This window comes from Akebia trifoliata, chromosome 14 (genome assembly GCF_017979445.1).
Source record: "Akebia trifoliata isolate Shusen 1 chromosome 14, ASM1797944v1, whole genome shotgun sequence".
NCBI lineage: Eukaryota > Viridiplantae > Streptophyta > Magnoliopsida > Ranunculales > Lardizabalaceae > Akebia > Akebia trifoliata.
This window is the reverse complement of record NC_141388.1, coordinates 25985861-26006480: the sequence shown is the minus strand read 5'-3', so window position 1 is coordinate 26006480 and position 20620 is coordinate 25985861. Positions and strand designations below refer to the sequence as shown.

The 20620-nt window shown below is 35.3% G+C and overlaps 1 protein-coding gene across 3 annotated transcripts; it reads right to left on the bottom strand.

Moving 5' to 3' along the window:
* Positions 1–11874: 11874 nt before the first annotated feature.
* On the bottom strand, positions 11875–19481 carry LOC147386624 (protein NETWORKED 4B-like). 3 transcript variants are annotated; one of them, XM_086424709.1, is made up of 4 exons: positions 19413–19471; positions 19259–19309; positions 16648–16767; positions 11875–13551 (listed from the first exon to the last, which is right to left on the bottom strand). In XM_086424709.1, the coding sequence occupies exons 3-4, from the start codon at positions 16739–16741 to the stop codon at positions 12098–12100; spliced, it is 1548 nt and encodes a 515-aa protein (XP_086280835.1). In that variant the 5' UTR covers positions 16742–16767; positions 19259–19309; positions 19413–19471; the 3' UTR covers positions 11875–12097. The 3 variants fall into 3 exon arrangements, with proteins under 3 accessions (XP_086280835.1, XP_086280833.1, XP_086280834.1); XM_086424707.1 differs by lacking the exon at positions 19259–19309 and having other exon boundaries at positions 19413–19481; XM_086424708.1 differs by lacking the exon at positions 19413–19471 and having other exon boundaries at positions 19259–19396.
* Positions 19482–20620: the final 1139 nt, after the last annotated feature.

Genomic DNA, 20620 nt, shown 5'->3' with positions numbered 1-20620 from the left:
CTGGATATCCGTTCTCAACCCTGTTCTGTTAATTTCTCTTTTGTTTTTAAATGAAAAATCATATATGTACGTAGCTATTTTGTGAGCTGTTAAAGGGTTTGTGAATGCCTGAAGGGATAGTGTGTCACATCATCCGGAGGGGTGCACTATCCTGGGATGTACGGTAGGGACCACCAAACTCATACGTGGTATGGGACGCGTATGAGAGTGGAGTCACAACTGGAATCCGGGTCCATTCCTTTCTTATCTTTACCAGTGAACGTGTATTTGTAAAGGTGGTCGTATACGAGTGGAGTGTCATTTGGGAATCACATGCACGCCTGATAGGCATAGACGAAGATGATTAGTAAGTGATCACTAACAATCTAGTAGTAGTCGAACGTTCTGACACATCGAAAAGAGACCCATTGCTTACGGTCACGTCAAACGGCCAGCCTGAGCCGGATAAATGGTTCCACAAGCGTGGTAGACACGACCAGCCACAAAATCAGGAACTACGATGTTATTGGGGAATATCATGTCCTGACTGGGAGCGATCCAGTCGTGAATCCCAACTCTTTAATTCCAATACTCCACCACTTGTATTATGTATCTGTTGTTATATTTCGAATTACAAACTGAGAAGCATGTCATTTATTTCAATGTTGTCAATACTATTTGCAAAATGGAAAATGTATTGTGAGTATGGATAATTGATGTTATGTGTAATTTTTAAACTGTTTAGTTGCTCATCCCTGGCTATATGTACCAGCTGATCGTATTTTATCTTGTAAAACCTTGCATGTATTAAAATGTTCAGTATGCTTTATTCGATCATACTTAGGAAGGGTTATTAGTAGGAATTGGCTGTGGACTTGCTGGGTAACTTTCGTTACTCACCCTTTCCTTCCTATTTTTTTTAGTTTCAGCACTTGCAGCTACCGAGACAGGCGTAGAGTCAGTATTCGAGGAGTATCTGGTCGGTCAGATCGACGATCAGAGTTTATTGCCTGGTGAGCACTAGGGCCACATCCCTTAGAATTGCCAGTTTCATCCAGGATGTATGTAGTTTTTGGATTGAGAGTTTAGGCCTATGTTAGAGTGAGAGTAGTTTGTAAGCCTGTATATGATTAAATCTTCCGCACTCTGATCTATTTACATATTAGATGTAATTAGTCTTCCGCTGTTATTTTCCTGTATCTACATTTTTATATACAGGTTTTGTTATAAATTGGTTTATCAGGTTTGAGTTCCGTGAAACGCTAACATAAACAGAGGAGACCATGCCGAAATTTCGAGGTGCCACCTAGTGCCTTGGGATTTGGCTTTGGGATTTGTGTTAGCGTTTGGCGGGGCGTCACATCACCGGAGAAGAAGATCGGAGTTGATCATTATTTGTATTTATTATAACACTTATCTCAAGGAGTGGGAGATCCGAAAAATCTCCCACAAGGGCAAGTAACTAATCTTGGGGGCATCCAGAAATATGTCATTTTAGGACATATGCACGTTATACTATTTTTTCATTTCACTAGTTTTTATCCCACTAAGTTTTTCTAGTAAAAGTGTTTAACGATGTAGTATTAAGAACATCCAACACCAGTTCAATGATCTTAAAGAATGTGGTACTCTTTTTTCCTTCGCTTTGGTTTTTTAACCCACTAGGTTTTTCCTTAATAAGGTTTGAATGAGGCAACTATCATTGAGGAGTGGGCATCCAAGGGGAGTATTGTAAATATTCTTAGATTTGGTCATCCAAGGGGGGGTGTTATAAATACATATATGCATTATGAATGACCACATAATTACTATCTCCATATCTTTATGTGTTGTACTAATTGATCATAACTCTTAGCTTTATTGGGAAATATATGTTTTTATTTTTATTTTTCCTAGTTTTCAATTATTCTCTATGTAAGAGTATTTATGTTTATAAATACCTTAGCAAGCTCTATTTGTGAGACTCGACAATTTTTCTTGGTATTAGAGCCTTAGAGAACCCATCAACACACCCCTCATTAGGTTTTCCTCTTCGATTTTGGGATCTTGAAGCATCAACTCCACCCTCATCTCTTCATTTCTTTGTTCTTTTCCCAGATATCCTTTAGACCTTGAGACCAAACAAACATAGTAGCAGCATCGTTAAAAGGTTTTCCCTTTGTTTTTTCTATTTTTGGTTTGAGATCCCATAATCGCATGTTACGATAAGGATGCCTCTTCATAAGCCTATTTTGTTGGGTTGCGATAGGGTTGGGTTGTATGACGAGTTGTTTTTTGGTCTGTGTGATAGGGTTGGTCCTTGCGATAAGGTTAGGCTATGCAATAGAGTTTTCCCTTATTGTTTTTTGGATTATTTCTATTGTTTTCTAGTTCATATGGGCCATTTGTTGCCTTTTCGTTGATCATGCATTTGTTTGAGATTGTGAAAGAGCTCCATTCAAGTCAAAACTTCGGGTTTATGCCTTATTCCTTCTTTACTCTAGATTTCTGGTGATCTCTTGATATATCAGGCCTCCTTGACTGGTTTTCTTCTTCTTTTATTCACCCTCTAGTTTTCTTCTTCTTTTTGCACTCTTAGTGTATACTGATTTGATCTTATACTATCTCTTCTTGAAATTATAGCCTTCCTACATTTGATTATTGCTCTATTATCTCGATTTTCTTTTATCTACTTGTTTTTTGTAAAGTATGACATCGAACTAAGAGAACAAGGACTTAAATACTATCGTTAGGGCAAATTCCTCTACCCAACATATTATTAATACCCTATTGGAAGGCCAAAGTTTTTAGTCATGGTCTTGGTCTGTGAAACTCTATTTAGGCAGTAGAGGCAAATCTGGATAACTTTTGGCCATTGTTAAAAAATCACCTATTATTGATTTCAAATTTGAACAGTGGGAAATCGAAAATTATATTATTATTGGATGGTTGTTTAATCCCATGGAGTAATGTATTTGTATTATGTTTATGTACCATGAGATTGTCTCATCATTGTGGTCAATTCTTACTCAGACATATATGCGCATGTTAGAAATGATTTGAGGATTTATGAGCTCTATCAAGACATTGTCCAGGCTACTCAGGAGACTCAGACTGTAATTGATTATTTTGTATTTTTTCAATCTTGATAGGATGAGCTTTCTCATTATGAATCTATGGTTGAGTTATCTACTGAATCAGTCAAGTATGTGGGTAAGAGGATTGCTCAACATCAAACATACCAATTTTTCATGGACTTATGTCCCGAGTTTGAGGCACTACATACCTAAATTCTTAACACCTCTCATTTGCCTTTCTTATTTGAGACTTTTTAACTATTAATAGTGATGAGCATTTTCACCATGTAGTTCCATTTTAGACTCGGGATCTTAGTATCATTTCTATTCTAACGATATATCAAATAGCTTTAACAACCAATTTGACTTGCCTAAGGATTTGAGACTCATGGCCGTAGTAGATGGAGTGGTCTTATTTACAGTTATTACCAGAAGGCTTACCATGAGAAAGCCTAATGTTTTCAATTTTATCTTTATTTGTTGTGATTTACTAGTACTCATTCTTTGAGGTACATTGCTCCTCATGCTGTTGTTATAGATTCATCACTAGTTTCTACCACTAACCCCCTATTTCTCTTAACACTATTGATTCGTAGAAAGTTCAGATCCAGATTGCTATTATTGTACGCCATCAAATCCATGGTCATATTTAATCATCTTAGAATGTGGCTTGAATTACTACGTATCTAGGTACATCTTTTGCATTTCATGTTACTTAGCCGGGTTCTGCTCCCCTGACATAAGTTATTGATTCTGATGCCTCTAATCACATGATTAGTGAGTCCAACCATTTTATTTCATCTACTTTTCCTATTACTCATTGGAAGGTCCGCCTTGTTGATGGATCCCTTACACCTATACATAATAAGAATACTATCCCTTTATCTTTTAGTATTTCTTTTGATTTTATGCTTCATGTGCCTCATCTATCCCTTAACCTTCTGTTGGTGAATACTATTATCAAATCTTTAAATTGCCTAGTGGTATTTTTTCCTACTTACTATATTTTTCAAGATTTGATTTCGAGGAGGAATTTTGGCAAGGGGTATGAACGGGATGGGCTATACCTATTTGGATCTCCGCATACTGTTGCTTTAACATTTGTGCTACCTCCTTTGGGAGTTTTATTTTTTCATCTCAATCTTTAAATTTGTGGCATGCTTGCTTAGGACATGCTAATTTTTAGCACTTATATTCTTTATTTCTTATATTAAAATGTTTTTATCTTGGACATAAGTTTTAGTGCTCTATGTGTAGGCTTCCAGGCTTATTCTCATCCCCCTTGTCTATCATTTATGTTTCTAACTCTGACTTACTTATTGAACTTCACAAAATAGGTGGAGGTGTGTTACTGATCACCTTATTGTCAATTTTATTTCCTATAAGGGACTTTCTCCTTATTAGGCCCACCTTACTGTCATTGTTTCTATTTGAGTTCTTCAGTCTATTTCAGAGGTTTTACGAGACCCTCATTAGATTGCCGCCATGAGTACTAAGATGGATGTTTTGTAGAAAAATCATACCTAGGAGCTTATTCCACTTCCTTCTAAGGAAAGAACTATTGGTTGTAAATGAGTTTTTACTGTTAAGTATCTCGTGGATGGAATTGTTGATTAATACAAGGCTCGCCTAATTGCTAAGAAATTTACATAGACTTCAGGTAAGGATCTTGGTGCTACCTTTCCTCCTATAACTAAACGTTCTATTGATCATCTCCTTCTTTGGTTGCATGTCAGTCATGACCTTTTTACCAACTAGATGTGAATAATAACTTTCTGGATAATGATCTGATTGAGGTCATTTATATGGACTCCTTTATTGGGTTTCGTCTTTAAGGGGAGTATTTTGAAAAAGTATGTCACATTTTCAAATTTCTATATTGGCTAAAGTAGTCTCGACAAGGCTGGTTTTATCATTTTTTGATGTCATTTTATCTATGGACTTTTCTAGATGTCACTCAGAACATACTTGTATTGGATGCCCGTTGTGTTATTAGTCTAGTCTATGTCAATGATATTATCCTTACTGGAGATAGCGCTCAGTGGATTGACAATGTAAAAATGATATTGGGTCGTACTTTTGAAGTTAAAGACTTAGGGTCTGTTTGGATTGACTTCTCTAAGTGCTTCTGACTCCCTGCGGGAGTCAGAAGCATTTACTCGATCGTTTGGATATCCGATGCTTTGAAAGAATAACTTTTTAAAAGAGTAAAAATAATACTTTTTGGAGAATCATCGAAATTGATACTTCTCTTTTTTGTTTTTGCGGAGAGCACATGTTCCGTCAAAAAATTTGCCGCGATTCCAATTTTACCCCTAATTTTTATCGTTTTTTTTTAACCTTAGCCATACGAACATGACAGACGAGACTCCATCTTCTTCACACGCGAAACAGAGAGGAGACTCTCGTTCGACAGAACCCTCGATCGAGTCATCGAGAGCGATCTCTCTCCCTCCGACGGTGTCTTCTCCCTCGGTCGACTACGGTGGTTAGGTCTTCATCAGCGTAGACTCTCAACGAAACCTTCTCGTTCGACAGAACCCTCGATAGAGTCCTTGAGAGTGATCTCTCTCACTCCTACAGGTCTTCTCCCTCGACCGACTGCGGTGGCTAGTGCTCCATCAACGGAAACCCTCAAGGAACCTCGAGAACCCTCAACAGTGGCGAGATCTTTGATACCCTCGACTGAACTTCGACAGAAAGAGGTAACCCTCGTGTAAATTTTTTTTTTGTAAGAGTTATTTTTCTTATATTTTTGGTTTTTTATTTCCACTTTGAAATTCTTAATGACTTCCCTTCAAATCTGTTTTGTAAACATTTGAATGATCTTGAAAATTTGTCTATTCTTCAATGAATTGAATCCAATTTTGTATCTTTCAATTGGGTATTTCTTCTATAACTGATTCTCTAACCATTCTTGAATTTCCTTATTTATTTATTTAATTTTTGGTTGAGTTGAGTCAATCTGAAGCTACAGTCATACCATTTGGCTCACCAACTCATTCGATCTCGACCACACATTTATTATGATGGTCAACGATTCGGATTGTAGATATATTGACGAGTCAGTAATAGGAAGGTTAAGATCCACCCTATAAATTGGATCAATGTGGTTGTGGGTCCATGTTCAATTCGGATAAATTTAGGGAAATTTCATGAGCTAGTAATCGACAAATTGCCAATTAATTGAATTAATCAGTCATTTTTTTATTAAATCAATATGTCTTATTTGGAGAATTTTACAAATTTTTGGAATTTTTTTTTGGAGAATTTGTTTACATACTTCAGAAAACAATGCATCAATGGTGTTGTTGCTTGCAAGCACTGCCCCAAGGACAGAGATCATGCAAGCCGCTAGTGAAGCCTTTAAAAGGGTCAATGCACCTGACCCTACCGAGGTTGAGAACTGTCGATGAACAGCCAAGATTTCATCAAGATGCTTGTAATCAGATGTGAATTAATCAAATTAGTTTTAAATTTTTTATTATCACTTTTAGCACCAGCACAGAACGACATAGCAAATGATGCAAGAGCACCAAATATCGGGATCCATCAATAAGTCTCTTTCCATTTTTCGATCATTTCGATGGTCAAATCAATTGGGATTTTTTCTCCCTTTGTAGACATGATGACCATCCTCATGAAAAATATTAGGAGGGTTGTGATTTTATGACTCCTCCCTCTGACATACTCCCCATATTTCCATGATGTGGCATATGCTAGATTCATAGATTTTTTTTCTAGGGATATATGTGCAGTTGTGTATCCTAATGAATAAAAAAATCTTTGGTCTAGCACATGCCACGTCGGGAGAGTATGGGATAGTATGTCAGATGGGGAGGTTGAAATCCATTATTCAAATCAGAATATATATGGTGGGATGGGCATTGATATCTCCGTGCATGCATGCATATATGTGCATGTGTGTGTGTGTGTGTGTGTGTGTGTGTGAGAGAGAGAGAGAGAGAGAGAGAGAGACCTGCACATTCTAAGGTTGCCATTAGCATTCCAACCAGCAACAGTATTGCAGACATTGTAGGGCTATTGCTTCTTGTATAGAATGTAGCCATTGAGAAGAAGATGTATTTAACTATATTATTTCATCACCAACATCATTTTGAGCTCCCTCTATAGTGAGAGAAATGGAACTAATTCTAATAGAAAAGTTTTGGGTCTAGAAGTCTTTGAAAAACACTTTCCTTACTAACATAGAAAGATTTTAAATCTTACCAAGGGTTGTTGAGCTCAAATGGAATACAAATTGGCAATCACTCCATAGAAATTTGAGTTTCAAGAAATAACCACTTATCAATATTCTAAGATCGGGTTTCTCTCTCTCTCTCTCTCTCTCTAATAGAAATGATTATGTGCCTTTAGGGGTGTGCAATAACTAATAGTGGTTAAAACAGATTTATTAGGTGCATGCAAAGGTATATTTTAAAGTTAACAGATTTGTTTATAAATATTTTCTTTTCATTTTACATATGTTGGTGTGATTATTACATATGATTTTATGTATGATGATACAGGTTTTATTGTATGATAATTGTCATGTTTTTATATAGGTTTTATTTTTCATATGTCCAGTATTTAGGGGAGGTTCTGTCGAATTTAAAAAAAAAATAAAAACAAGGATTTTTGAGTATAACATGATGTTATAATGTTTTTATTTAATAAAAATAGTAACTGCTACTTTTTTAAGGGTATATTGTTAAGTTATAATGTTAAAAACAGTAATTATTACATATAAGGGCATTCTGGTCATTTTAACAGAATACATAATAGTTTCCTAACACAAAACTCTGTGAGAAGTACTTTTGGTAGTACTTCTCAGATCTTGCATCCAAACGTACAACACGTATCCAGCTACTTCAGACAGTACTTCAGAAAATACTTCTAGAAGTACTTATGTTTTAAGTACTTCTGGCTCCTGTATCCACACGGGCCCTTAGATTCTCTTAAGTACTTCTTTGGGATAGAAATGACCCGTTCCTATCATGATATTTCATTATCTCAACGCAAATACATTCTTTAATATACTAGTATGCTTGATTGTCGTCCTATTTCATCTCCTCTAAATTAAAATCATCTCCATGTTGAATATGAAGGTTTATTATCTAATCCTTCTTCTTATCAGAGATTTGTTGGCCGTCTAATTTATCTAACTAACATTAGATCAGATTTGACCTTTGCGATGAATGAAGGTAGCCAGTTCATGTGCACTCTATGCACTTCTAATTTTGATGTTGTTTATCTCATTTTTCATTACTTGAAGTCGTGTCTTGGGCTCTTTTATTTTTCTACTACTCAACCTCATTTGTCCTACTTCACTAACGTTGATTATGTTGGTTTTATAACGAATAAAAGATCTATCTCTGATTAATATACTTTCCATAGGGGCAACATGATCTCGTAGAAAAGTAAGAAATAAATTGTGATTTCTCGATCTTCTGCTTAAGCTGAGTACCGTGCTATGGCCCTTGGCACATGTGAACTTATTTCGCTCTGCTCTTTATTAATGGAGCTGAGATTTCCTATTTTTGATTCTTCCACTCTATTTTACGACAACAAGTATGTTATTATGTTTGCTTCTGACTCTATTCTTCATGAGATAACTAAGTATCTAGAGGTTGATGTTCATTTTCTCAATGAGAAAGTCCAATCTGGTACCTTTTAAAACATTTCATCAAATCAGTTTACTAACATGCTCACGAAGTCTGTTGGCCCTTCTGTTACCAACTCACATTTTGTCAAGTTGGGTTTTGAGGGGGGTATTGGAAAATATGTCTTTATTTTTATTTTTTCTAATTTCTATTCTTTTCTATGTAATGACATTTATGTTTGTAGACATGAAATGTTTATTATAGAACTACAATGCTATGTTATTTGGAGTCATCACCATTCTTTCTTGAAAATAGTGTGAATGGGCACCCAAAATGATTTTGAAATTGATTTTATTATCGTAGTGACTCATATATATGGAAAAGACATGGTCTACTTAAGATCAAAGTAGGGACATCTGATTAGAGGATGGGGAAGGTGTTAGGCACCCCATCCTCTCCACCAAGGGTAAAACCTTTAAAACTTGGCCAATCTTTTGAAAAATAAAAAAATAAAAATGCATGTTTAGAGGTGGTGTTTGCAATAAGAGAAAATTTACCCTTGAAAAGGGTTTTGATATCAGTGTGAGACATTGGGAATACCTTATGCAAAATGATAACCCATATAGCATATATTATTTTCATGATGGAGTTCTCTTAGTACCATAACCTTAATGCATGAATACAAAGCTACAAACTTAGTGTTTCAACCCCAACAAGAGGGTGACACATTTCTTCATCATTACGAAGCATATGTGAGTGAGTACATAATGTACAATATGATGCATGAGATACATTATGGATGAAAAAAGGTTTTCAACTCCATCTTTTCGACCAAACCGAAGTCTAACCTATCGAAGGTGGGAAAAGGTGTGCATTACATCTTAAAAACTTATTATAACATAAAATAAATAGAGGGTTAGGAGTAAAAGATGCAAGTGCTTGAAAATAAATACCTAATCTATAACCACCTTGTCCTTTGATGTTTTTGAGTGATGTTAAATCTTGAAAGAAAGAACTTGAAGGTTGAAGGTTTTAGTTAAGGGCCTAGTTAAAGAAGATGAGAGTTCTTCGTTGAGAGTTGAGAGATGGGTAGAAGTTTTTGAGTTGAGGGTTGAGGGTTGAGTTGAGAGAGGGTTAGATATGTTGAATAGGAATTTTTGTAAAGTTTTATGTTAAGAGATAGGGGCTTGAGAGCATGAATTGCTCATAAGAAATGTGATTATTTATAAAGTTTTTAGAGAACTTTTGGAGGTAAAGTGATCCAACCCTAAAAACAAATAGAAAAGACATGGGGTTTTGGTTGTTTATTTTGAGATTTTCTATCTTCATGAGGGTAGATGTGAAATTTGTGAGAAGATACAGTAAAAGTTTTTTTAAGAGAGTGAATAGGAAAGTGACGTGTAAAGGTGGGGTGGTAGGTAAAAAGTAGACTTGGGTCTCTTGTAAATATCCTTAAAAAAAAGGGTAAATATATATATATATTTATTTGAAATGGACTAATGGGAGAGTCCATGCATGTACTTGAAGATTCTTACCTTTTAGGGGTAGGATTGCAAGTTCTCCCAACTTTAGAGATTTTTACTAAATACAAAGTACTTTTTTGGTTTAACCTCATCTTTTAATAGGGTACTCTTGAGTTTTCTCAAAGGAGTTGACTCACCAACTAGGTTGGAGGATTGGCCCATCAATGAAGAGCTTTCTTGGATATTGAAGCTTATGAGAGATCATCATGTGTCTTTTCTTGGGGAAGGTGTAAGACCATGAGCTTAGAATGGACTTGGTATGGACTTAGAATGGGCTTGACATTAGATTTTGAGTTTAAACTTGGGTTATGAGCTTAAAATGATTTAGGTTTAGGTATTTGGATTAGGCTTGAATGTGGACTTTGTAGTAAATTAGGACCATGATCTCATTCCCTTGATCTAAAATTGTCTTCGAAATTATGGATTTTCTCTTGAACGAACTCATAAGCTTCTTTCCGGATGTTATCAAATAGCGAGATGAAAATAAGCCTTTTGAGGTCCCTTTTCAGTTTCCTTTCCTGAACCTCCACCTCGAAAGTCTCGAATTCCAAACCAGAAAAGATTCATAAGATTGTTGCCCACGGTCCAAAACTTTATTTATATCTTCTTTGACAAGGAAAAGGTATTCTCCCTGCTCCATTTGTGGAGGAATTAGATGCCCACAAGAGCAATGGGTTAAGGAAGTGGTATGGAATTAGATGGGGTATATATATGGATTAAGGATAAGGTATTCTCCCTGCATGTGTGCATGTATACATAAAGAAATGTGCCAAATGACAATTATTATGCAACATCGGCCGTTGCATGTGTGCATGTATACATAAAGAAATGTGCCAAATGACAATTATTATGCAACATCGGTCGTTGAAGGTTTTTAGACTCTTAATTGAAATCAACTTGAGATTTTGAAAATTGAATTTTTTCCAATGAGTTTGTGCAAATTTGAATGTCTATAATGTCCATTCACCTTGATTATTATAAATATCTTGATAAACTTTCCTTGTGAGACTTGACAATTCTTCTTCTACAATTCTTTTAACTTTTCATCTCCCTCTTATTATTGATATAAACCTATAAATATAGATATTGACAACATGAATAGTACGAGAATAATAAGAGAGTTCTCTCTTAATTTTACAACTTTGAGATAGACAAAAACCGAATTGCTGCTTTCTTATAAACAAAGCAACGGCTTTGATGCTTTGAAAGATAACACAAATTAGCTGCTTTGAATTAATAAAAGAGGGATTTCACCTTTTTAATTTTACAACAACAATTTTTTCGTTTGTTTTTGACAAAAGCAATGAAATTGCTAATATTTTCAACAGCACAATTAAGTTTGATTTTTTTAATTTTCTTTATAAGAAAAGAAAAATCAATTTGATCACTTACCTGTTCGAAGATCTTCAAACATCACTGACATCTACAATTTATTGTTTGCCGTTGAGTTCACCATTCAATGTCGAAAATCACAAATAAGTTGAAGGAACGTGAAATCCCAAGATGAGAGAGACAAAAGAAACTTTTAGGTGAAGGAGTACTTTAGATACTTCAAATATTTTCTTAAAGGTGGAGGGCGGATTTAGTTAAGAAAGTTTCCTAACTTGATTGCCAAGTTTCGGCCAAAAAAAATTTGGGGGTATTTAGAATGAAAATCCAGTGTTATGGTCCATAAAACTAGTTGTAACTTTTATTTAAAAAAAAAAAAAGGAATCAATCTTTGGTCTCATTAACCAAACCAAATCAAGAATTCATCCATAGCCCACTAAACTAATCTAGTACGAGCACACACTAGACGAGAGGGAACAACACATGAAGAAAGAGCTAAAGAACCAACCCTTGGAAACAGAATTGTTTCTAAAACCAGATCAACACATGAAGAAAGAGCTAAAGAACCAACCCTTGGAAACAGAATTGTTCCTAAAACTAGATAGATTCAAGACACCAATTCTGCTGGCCGTTTATGGATAAGAAAAGCTTGCCGAAGCTGATGATACCCATTCCGATAATGCTCAAGTGAGAAACATAGCTGTCGAATTGCCTCCCGTTTCTCCTCGGCCCCTTCAGAGATCACACCTCTCTGTCTCTCCACCTCCTCCACTAACTCCTTCACCCTCGACCCCAATTCCTCCAAAAGTTTCCGAGTTCTTTCCGATCCCAAGATCAGCTCCACATGCTCCATATGTAATTGGTGCAGATGTTGATCCATTTGACCCAACCGGTCATCTCGAGAACCCACTTCGGCAACAAGTCTAAGCACCTCTGCATTGAGACCATCTCTTTCAACCACCAACATATCGTATTTCAGTTTAAGTGCATCAAGGCTTTTATTTAACTCTTCCATGCGATTACTTCTCTCAACAATGCCTGCCTTTAATATCTCCATCTCACTTCGCATTGCAATCTCAACCCTTTTGATCTCCGCCTCTAAAGATCTACTCTTCGACTCCCATGCAGTGATGGCTATTTTCAATTCCTTAATCTCATGATCACGATTGGATAGATCGAATTCTAACCTCAGAATATGTTCTTGAAGCTCTGAGACCCGTCTTTTCTCCGATTCGCACTCTGCCTCCCATGCCATGATATCTTTCCGAAGAGATTCAAGATCAAATGTACTAACAATAGAAGCTTTGTTCTTCTTCTCGAGCTCAAGCTTCAACCTCACAATCTCTTCTTCAGAAAGCTGGAGTTTTTCGTTTCTAACTATCAACTCTTCTTCTAGTGCCTCAATCCTCCGATCTCGATCCAAAACATCATTCTTAGTGTCTTCTGGATTGGATGCAAGTTGAACCTGCAAATCATGGGTTGCTTCTGAAGATTCATTCTTCTCAGATTCTTCAAGTTTCAACCTAACAATTTCTTCCTCTGAAGCCTCAAGCTTTTCCACTACATGAATCTTGTCCTCCGCAGATTCAGTGTTTGCAATCTTGAGCTTCAACTTGGAGACCTCTTCTTCTGACAACCGAATCCTTTCGTTTGCGACTCTCAACTCTTCATCATACCATGAAATTCTTCCATGAAGCTCTTCGTATTTCCCATTTTCCACAACTTTTGATAGAGCTTCTGAATTCTCTTCATCTGCCATCCGGAGCTTCTCTGACTCAGAACCTGAATCTGACTCAGAATCTGACGATGACTCATCACTGTCCTTGTGGAAGATGTTCTTACGCAATTCTCCAGTCAAGTGATCATAGCGCCCCGCCAGAGACCGGTACATGCAATGTAATTCCTCTACATGAGATATTATAGACCGGTACATACTATATAATTCCTCTACATGAGATTTTAGCTCTGGTCTTTTCTGATAATACATCTCGCTCTTCTTAGCAAATGAGTCTCCTTCCTTTTCTATCAGTTTCAGCATTCGTGTGACACTCTGCTCCATCTCTGAGGTCAAGGACTATTTTTGTCATTCAAATTCAAATGATCATGGCATGGCATAGAAAAAATAATAATAAATTCTAGAGGCAGTGATTTACTGATGCTCCCTCTGACATACGCTTCCTAACATGGCATGAGCTAGAACCATAGATTTTTTTTCCTTGGGATACACAACTGTACATCCCCATAAATTTTTATTGCTGAATACTGATTTCTTATGGACAGAGAGAGAAGAAGATTGAAAAATTCCTGATTTTCAAACTGAATGTAATAGAAAATTATTACCTAAAACAAAATTGGTTGAGGTGTGCACAAAGCACTATCCTAAAACGAAATTCGCCCCTGCTACAGTACCACAGTCTGTAGGCGTTCATTCTACAGGATACAACAACTCACGTATCCAAAAGGGTACCCTAAATTGGAACGTAACTTGGAACTCGACGATGTTACGTGCTCTCACAACGAAGAATAAAGATGTACAGGTAGTCGAAAATAAAATTAAAATAGCAGAGAAAGCAAGTGTGTTTTAAAATCGACTAAGCATTGGATATAAATAAAGAGAAAGTGACTGTTTAGAATAGTCACAAACCAATTCGAATGTGCGCACCCACTTGAGGTGTAAATCCGAGATTTTGCACTCACCCTGTGCGCACGTCGTACGTGTGCACACGCATTAAGGTTTTAAATCGACTAAGCATTGAATATAAATAAAGAGAAAGTGATTGTTTAGAACAGTCACAAACCAATTCGAATGTGCACACCCACGTGAGGTGTAAATCCGAGATTTTACACCCCCCCTGTGCGCACGTCGTACGTGCACACATGCATTAAGGTTTTCAGACCAGTGGATCCAAATCCCAATTGGAACGTTGGATTTTCCTCTTCGGCACCCGTGTGCGTGCGTGAGCCCGCCCACTACTATTATTCACTTTTAAAGCTATTAGAAGTACAATTATTTAAGAATTGCAAATCAATTCTTCTCCTAATCGATGTGGGACTAAACTTACTCAAGGCAAAATCAAAACTATCAACTAAACTTAAAGCAATAAAGTAAAAAAGCATAAAGCATAAAGTATAAAGCATAAAGCAAACATGGGATTGAATTACCCTATGGTTAATAGATTGATTTACCATATGGTTAAAACTAATTGAATATTAAAGAGTTTTCAAATTCAACCCTCTAAATTCTAACATAAATATGTGCAGTTGCGTATCCTAAAGAAAATATCTATGGTTCTAGCACATGCCACGTTAGGAAGCGTACGTCACAAGGGGGTGTCAGAAAATCATTATTCCAAAATCTATGTTTAAGTTAATTTTGGAAATTTATAGAGGAACAGCTTCCTTACTAACTTAGTAAAATTTTAAACCTTACAAAGGATTGTTTTGCTCAAATGGACTACCAAATCAGCAATACAATACCACGGCCCTCTACGTTTCTTCTAAAAACTCAGATAAAAAAATATATTCACAAAACAAAACAAAAATATTCACAAAACACTTTTGATGGCTAATGAACTTCCACATTAAATTCCATACTTAAAATTGAAATTCAACGGTGAAAATTAACTTTTTTTGGAATTTTGTTTTATTAATGATCATAGAATTTTGTCCTCACAACCCTAAGCCTCGGATCGTGTTTTTGAATGCCACAAGGGGAGCCCAACAACCCTTAGTGAGGGTAAAATCCTAACTAACTTAGTAAGGCTAGTTGGACTCAAATTTTTATTATGTCCTAACATTTGGACAGTTGGTATTGATGAGCACAAGACACCTCTTAAGGCCAAGGAAAGGGTGCCAAACTGAATCCAAGTAGTCTAACCGTTTGACTGTTGCCCATATTAAAACTCAATCATGAAATAATTTGAAAAGTCAAACATAAATATATTCCATTTTTAAATGTAAATAATAACTCTCCAGACTTGCCCCATGGAAAGTAAATCGGCCATTGATATTCTAAGTAAGAACAGAGATTTGCTGTTTTAAAATTTATATGCTAAACTGATGAACCAATGGCATGAGGCCATGTTTATTGCAAAAGCAAGTAAAAAACTGCTCCGATATTTTCTCCCAAAATTTTCTCTCCACTAACCAATCACTCTTTTTATTTTCTAATACACGTGGCATCATGCCATCAGTTCATCAGCATAGCACATTAAATTTGGAACAAGTTCTAGTGAAGTACACGAGGGTTCCTCAGAGAAATACCTTTTTGCCTTGAAATTTGACTTGACAATTCAATAAAATAAGGGTCCGTAGGATTGCACATGGAAAATGGAATGAAAAATGATTTTCCTGTATTATTCAGGCATATGGCTACATTTTTCATGGAATTCAATTACGTGGCAAATTAATTTTCCACGCTAAAAAGAAAGATATTTTCCAATCCCACTCCCTGGAAAAATGGTCCTAACGTTATTCTCTCATGATTACTCCAAACACTTAAAACTAAAAATCAACTCTCTTTTTTATGATTTCATTTTCCTGAGGAGTTCATATTCCATTGAAAAGTGAAAACAAATTCCCTGCAATCATACAGACCCTAGAGCCTAAAGGTTTTCCCATAATTTAGTGAATTATTAAGAGGAAAATGAACATCTGAGATCTTTCCATTAGAATATCTTATGAGAACTTCATCTAGAAATAAGTCATCAAAAAATTCCACTTATGATCTTGAGTGAATCATTAAGAAAACTCTCAGATGTAGACCACAGTCACTTTGTCAGAAAATCCGAAGCAGTTTTGGGGTCATTGTATGCTAATTTTGGGAAGGCCCACACTTGATCACTTTGAGGCTCTACATTTGTGTCAGTGCCAACTTGAAAAATTAGTTTCTAGTGAGATTAACACTGGATTATATAATCTTAATAAAAATATAATATATTATTGCTTCAGTTTTATAGACAAAATAAGAAACAGAAAGGAGATAATTTACACTAAGCATAACTCATTAGTATTTCTTACGGTCTAGTTGGTAAGCCTGATTTTCCTCGCTGTCTTTTTTCTTTTTTTATTTATATTTTTCCTCTATCTGATTTGCCCTAATAATTTACTAGATAAAAGACAACAATAAGATTACCCAATTCAATTTTCGTTTCTCACCTTCAAGATTTTCTGCAAGCCATTTAGAGTTTTTGGGACTGATGTCACTATCCCACCACAATGAATGTGATTTTCTTGATTCTGTCCTCTTCATTTTCTGACTTGAGCTGCCCTAGCAAGCTGAGGCAAAACAAACCCATGAACCAAAATTTAGAAAATATACGGCCAACAAAAAAATAAATAAAAGAGACAGTGCTCTGTCTTTTCTGAGCAGAACTATGGTATTTCAGTAATTACTTTACCACACTTTTTTCAATAAGAATCAATAAAGAGAAAAATGTTAATTAATTTTTTATAAATAAGGTACCGTTGAGAAGGAAATTGATGATCCCAATAAACAAAATATATGCAAAAGAATTTTGTTTTGGAAAAAGTCATTTCTCATTTGGTTACTTCCACTAATGTTCTTTTTTACAATTGTCATTGATGGATTTTCATGCTCTGAAAACATTGCATGATTACCTCATTGTCAATATTATTAAAATAACCTTCTCGATGTATAATCAAATATGCATTCATCCTCTCATCTCTTAAACTATAAATAAGCTTCTTGGTTCCATCCATTTTCCATTATTTTATAATGCAAGCAATTTTCCAGATCGATAAGCAGCACCACAGAAACTCCTCTTTACTGAGGTTAACACCCATAGGGTGTAAGTACACCAAAAAAGGAACTAAAGCCTTAAGATAAGGTACTCATCAAAAGATAACGAAAATAGGGTGCAGATAAAAGTACTAAAAAAAAGGGTGATTTAGACATACCCCTCCATGTTTTGATCAATTTAAGATGTCCTCTGTGTTTTTAAACTGTTGACATAACTGCTTGACCCAAGACTTCTTTTATGAGACTAATGTGCCCTCATCTTAATCTTCTAGTAAAATATCTCTTAATTTTCTCCCAAAATATGTCATCTTTAAGTTAACTTATAGGGAAAAACATTTTTAATCTCGTCTTGAATCCATTGTATTTAATACATTTTAGAAAGTCCTTAATTTTTCTACCCAAAACTCCATCCTTCGACTTCTCCAGAACTTTATCTTGTTCTTGAGATTTGAAGGTTAAAGGAGAGAATCTTAACATTCAAGACGAGTTCGAACTAAAAATGCATCATCTTCAACCTGTTAAAATCTAGTTCAAACTATTTTTAACCTATTCAACGTCTTCTTCGAAGCATCTTCTTCAATGCAATGTAGAAAACATTGATTTTTCTATAAAAAAATCCATCCTTCTAGTTCACCAAAAATTCTTGAGGTTTGAAGGTTGAAGAAAATAGAATCATAAGGTTAAAAATGATGGTAAAAGATGGGTTGAAGATGACTGGTTTTGGGGGAAAATATGAAGATGAGGGCATTTATATTAGTCTTAGAGAAGAAAATGTAGGTCAAGGGGGGCATGTCATCAGTTTGAAAATACAGGGGTATCTAATTTGACCAAAATCGAGGAGGGGCATGTCATCAGTTTGAAAACATGTGGGGAGCGGGCCATCTCTATTATTGACCAAAATGTAGGAACGCCCCTCCCCTGGCTCCACCCTTGGTCGGAGATGAAGTGAACTCAAGTTATAACTATTTGGCTTGTTGTTACCATAGAGATGGTAATACTTGAAACCCATAGGCCTAGAAAAAGGGATGTTCTTTGCTATTAGTTCCATAAAAATGCAACTCTTCATTACCCAGCATACTAAGTTTTGATATTATGTAGCAGTTAAAACTTATTTCTTAAATCTCACACACAAAACAGCTGCAAAGATACAGATCACATGTGTTGCTTTAGAATAATTAATTGAAAAGTTTATTGCAGAATTGCCTTGGTCTTTGGTATGACTATACCAAGATCACTAACTTGAAGCATTCTGTTTTTAGCTCAATGAAATATTTACCCATTAAGATAAATTTTACTGTCTATGTAAAAACTTTTGAAATGGATTCATGGTTTTTAAACTTGTCTGAGACCGAGACGTATCGCCCGAGTTAACTCAGTATCAGAGCTGAATGAGACCAACTCACAAAGTCATTTTTTGACCGAGATTTATGAGTCACGTTCAATTTTTTGATTTGTCTATCGGAAAACTCGTTCGAGACGACTCGGTATCTGAGCTGAACGAGACGAGACAAGATACCGAGTTTAAAAACCATGAATGGATTGCCCTTTATACCCTTTTGATTTTAAAATATTAGCTATATAACTTTGAAAGTATCAAAGGGGTATAAAGGTAAATATGGAATTAATCAAATAATCCATAAAAGTTAGAAAAATAACACGTAAGAAAATTAAAAGACAAAAAAAAAAAAAAATTGAATTCGACTAAAATAAAAGGAAAACACAGAATCCCCAAAAAAAAATTCCCAAATTTCAATTTTGTAAACACATTTGAACTGCACAGAAGAAATAGTGGATTTCAAGTGAAAACTACTGATTCTAAACAAAATCTCAGTGGATTCATTAAAAAACCTGAAAGAGAACTGAAACAAGTATTTTAACATAGATCTAATGGGGAAAAAATGATTTTCTGGGCATGAATGCTGATCAAAACAAGTTATAAATATATATTAAAACAAAATATATGTTCAGATCAGAGACAGAAATTCCATGAATAAAATCAAAAATTACCTTTCAGATTCACAGATAAAGGTTTAATTGCTCTGGAAAGACAAACTCGACCTTAATTGAGGGATTGACGAGAGGCAAGAACACTTAAGAACTGACAGAAAAAAGAAATAAAAAGGAAAAATATATATATATATATATATAGAGAGAGAGTGACCTGATCAACGGCTCTTCCTCCAGAAATCCGTGTGTGAACTGTGAAGGGGGGATGCTATGTTCACAAGAAATGCTGGAATTCCATTGACAACCAAAAAGAAAAGAAAATAAGAGACCTTCTATTGCCACACTAACTTTTGCTAACGCCACCCTATGATTGTACAAATTCTTTAGCGATTACATATGAATTGGGGTGGCGTTAGCAAAAGTGGTGTGGCAATAGAATCCCTCTAAAATAATGACTAGTAAATAAGAGCTGAAGGGGCATTGGATCATGGATGGATTTAAAAAAGAAAAAATTAAAATTAAAATTTGAAGTTAACATCACTTGAGAAGGAAAACCCTGGTTCCCGCCTTTTCGGGACATTAATTGTTGCTTTTGTAGTTTAATTTCTATAAAACCCTTTTATTACTTGCGGCGAGATTAATTTTGCTGTCGTGAGGCGTATAAAATGAAGGAACAAAACTAAACAGGGAAGTAAGTAGGACCAACATATCGTTGGAACCCATACTAACCCACGTGATCTCCAGAGTGTAGGCACCATCCACTGACCGCATCTGTTTTAAAAGTGGCTTCCACTACGCATCCACGGAAACGTGCTAAACATTTCGCATTCGCCCTGTTTGGTGCGTGCAAATGTTTTTGCAATGAAAATTTTATTAGACTTAAAAAAGAAATCTCTTGCGAAATCATATTTATTTTAGGTTGATATTTGCGATGCAATTTTTTTTTTTTTCACAGTGATTTTTGTTAAAGCAAAACGTGTAAATAATTTTAACTCAATCTCATAAAAAAAAACTATTTAAATTACAAAAATACATATTTAGGATAGGGTTTTAGACCCATAGGCTCATCTTGCCTAGTTGAGATGAGGCAACTGGCCTCTTAAAGTACCATATCTCCTCCAAATCGACATTCAATGCTTGTTATAATAACATGCACATGAATTTATACAAAATATCCTTGTGATGAAGGATATTTTGTAATAAGATTGATGAGGGGTATTTTTATAATTTTTATATGCAAATAAATGTATTTTTGATGAGATGTATTTTATGAATTCATATTGTAATTAGTATTGGAGGGTTACTTTTGTAACTGTAAATGTTTTTTATTAGGCTTATTTTGTAATTTTATTATGCAATTTAATGTATTTTGATAAGGGTATTTTTGTAAATTTGAGTGCTTATTAATGTAGCAAGCACTGG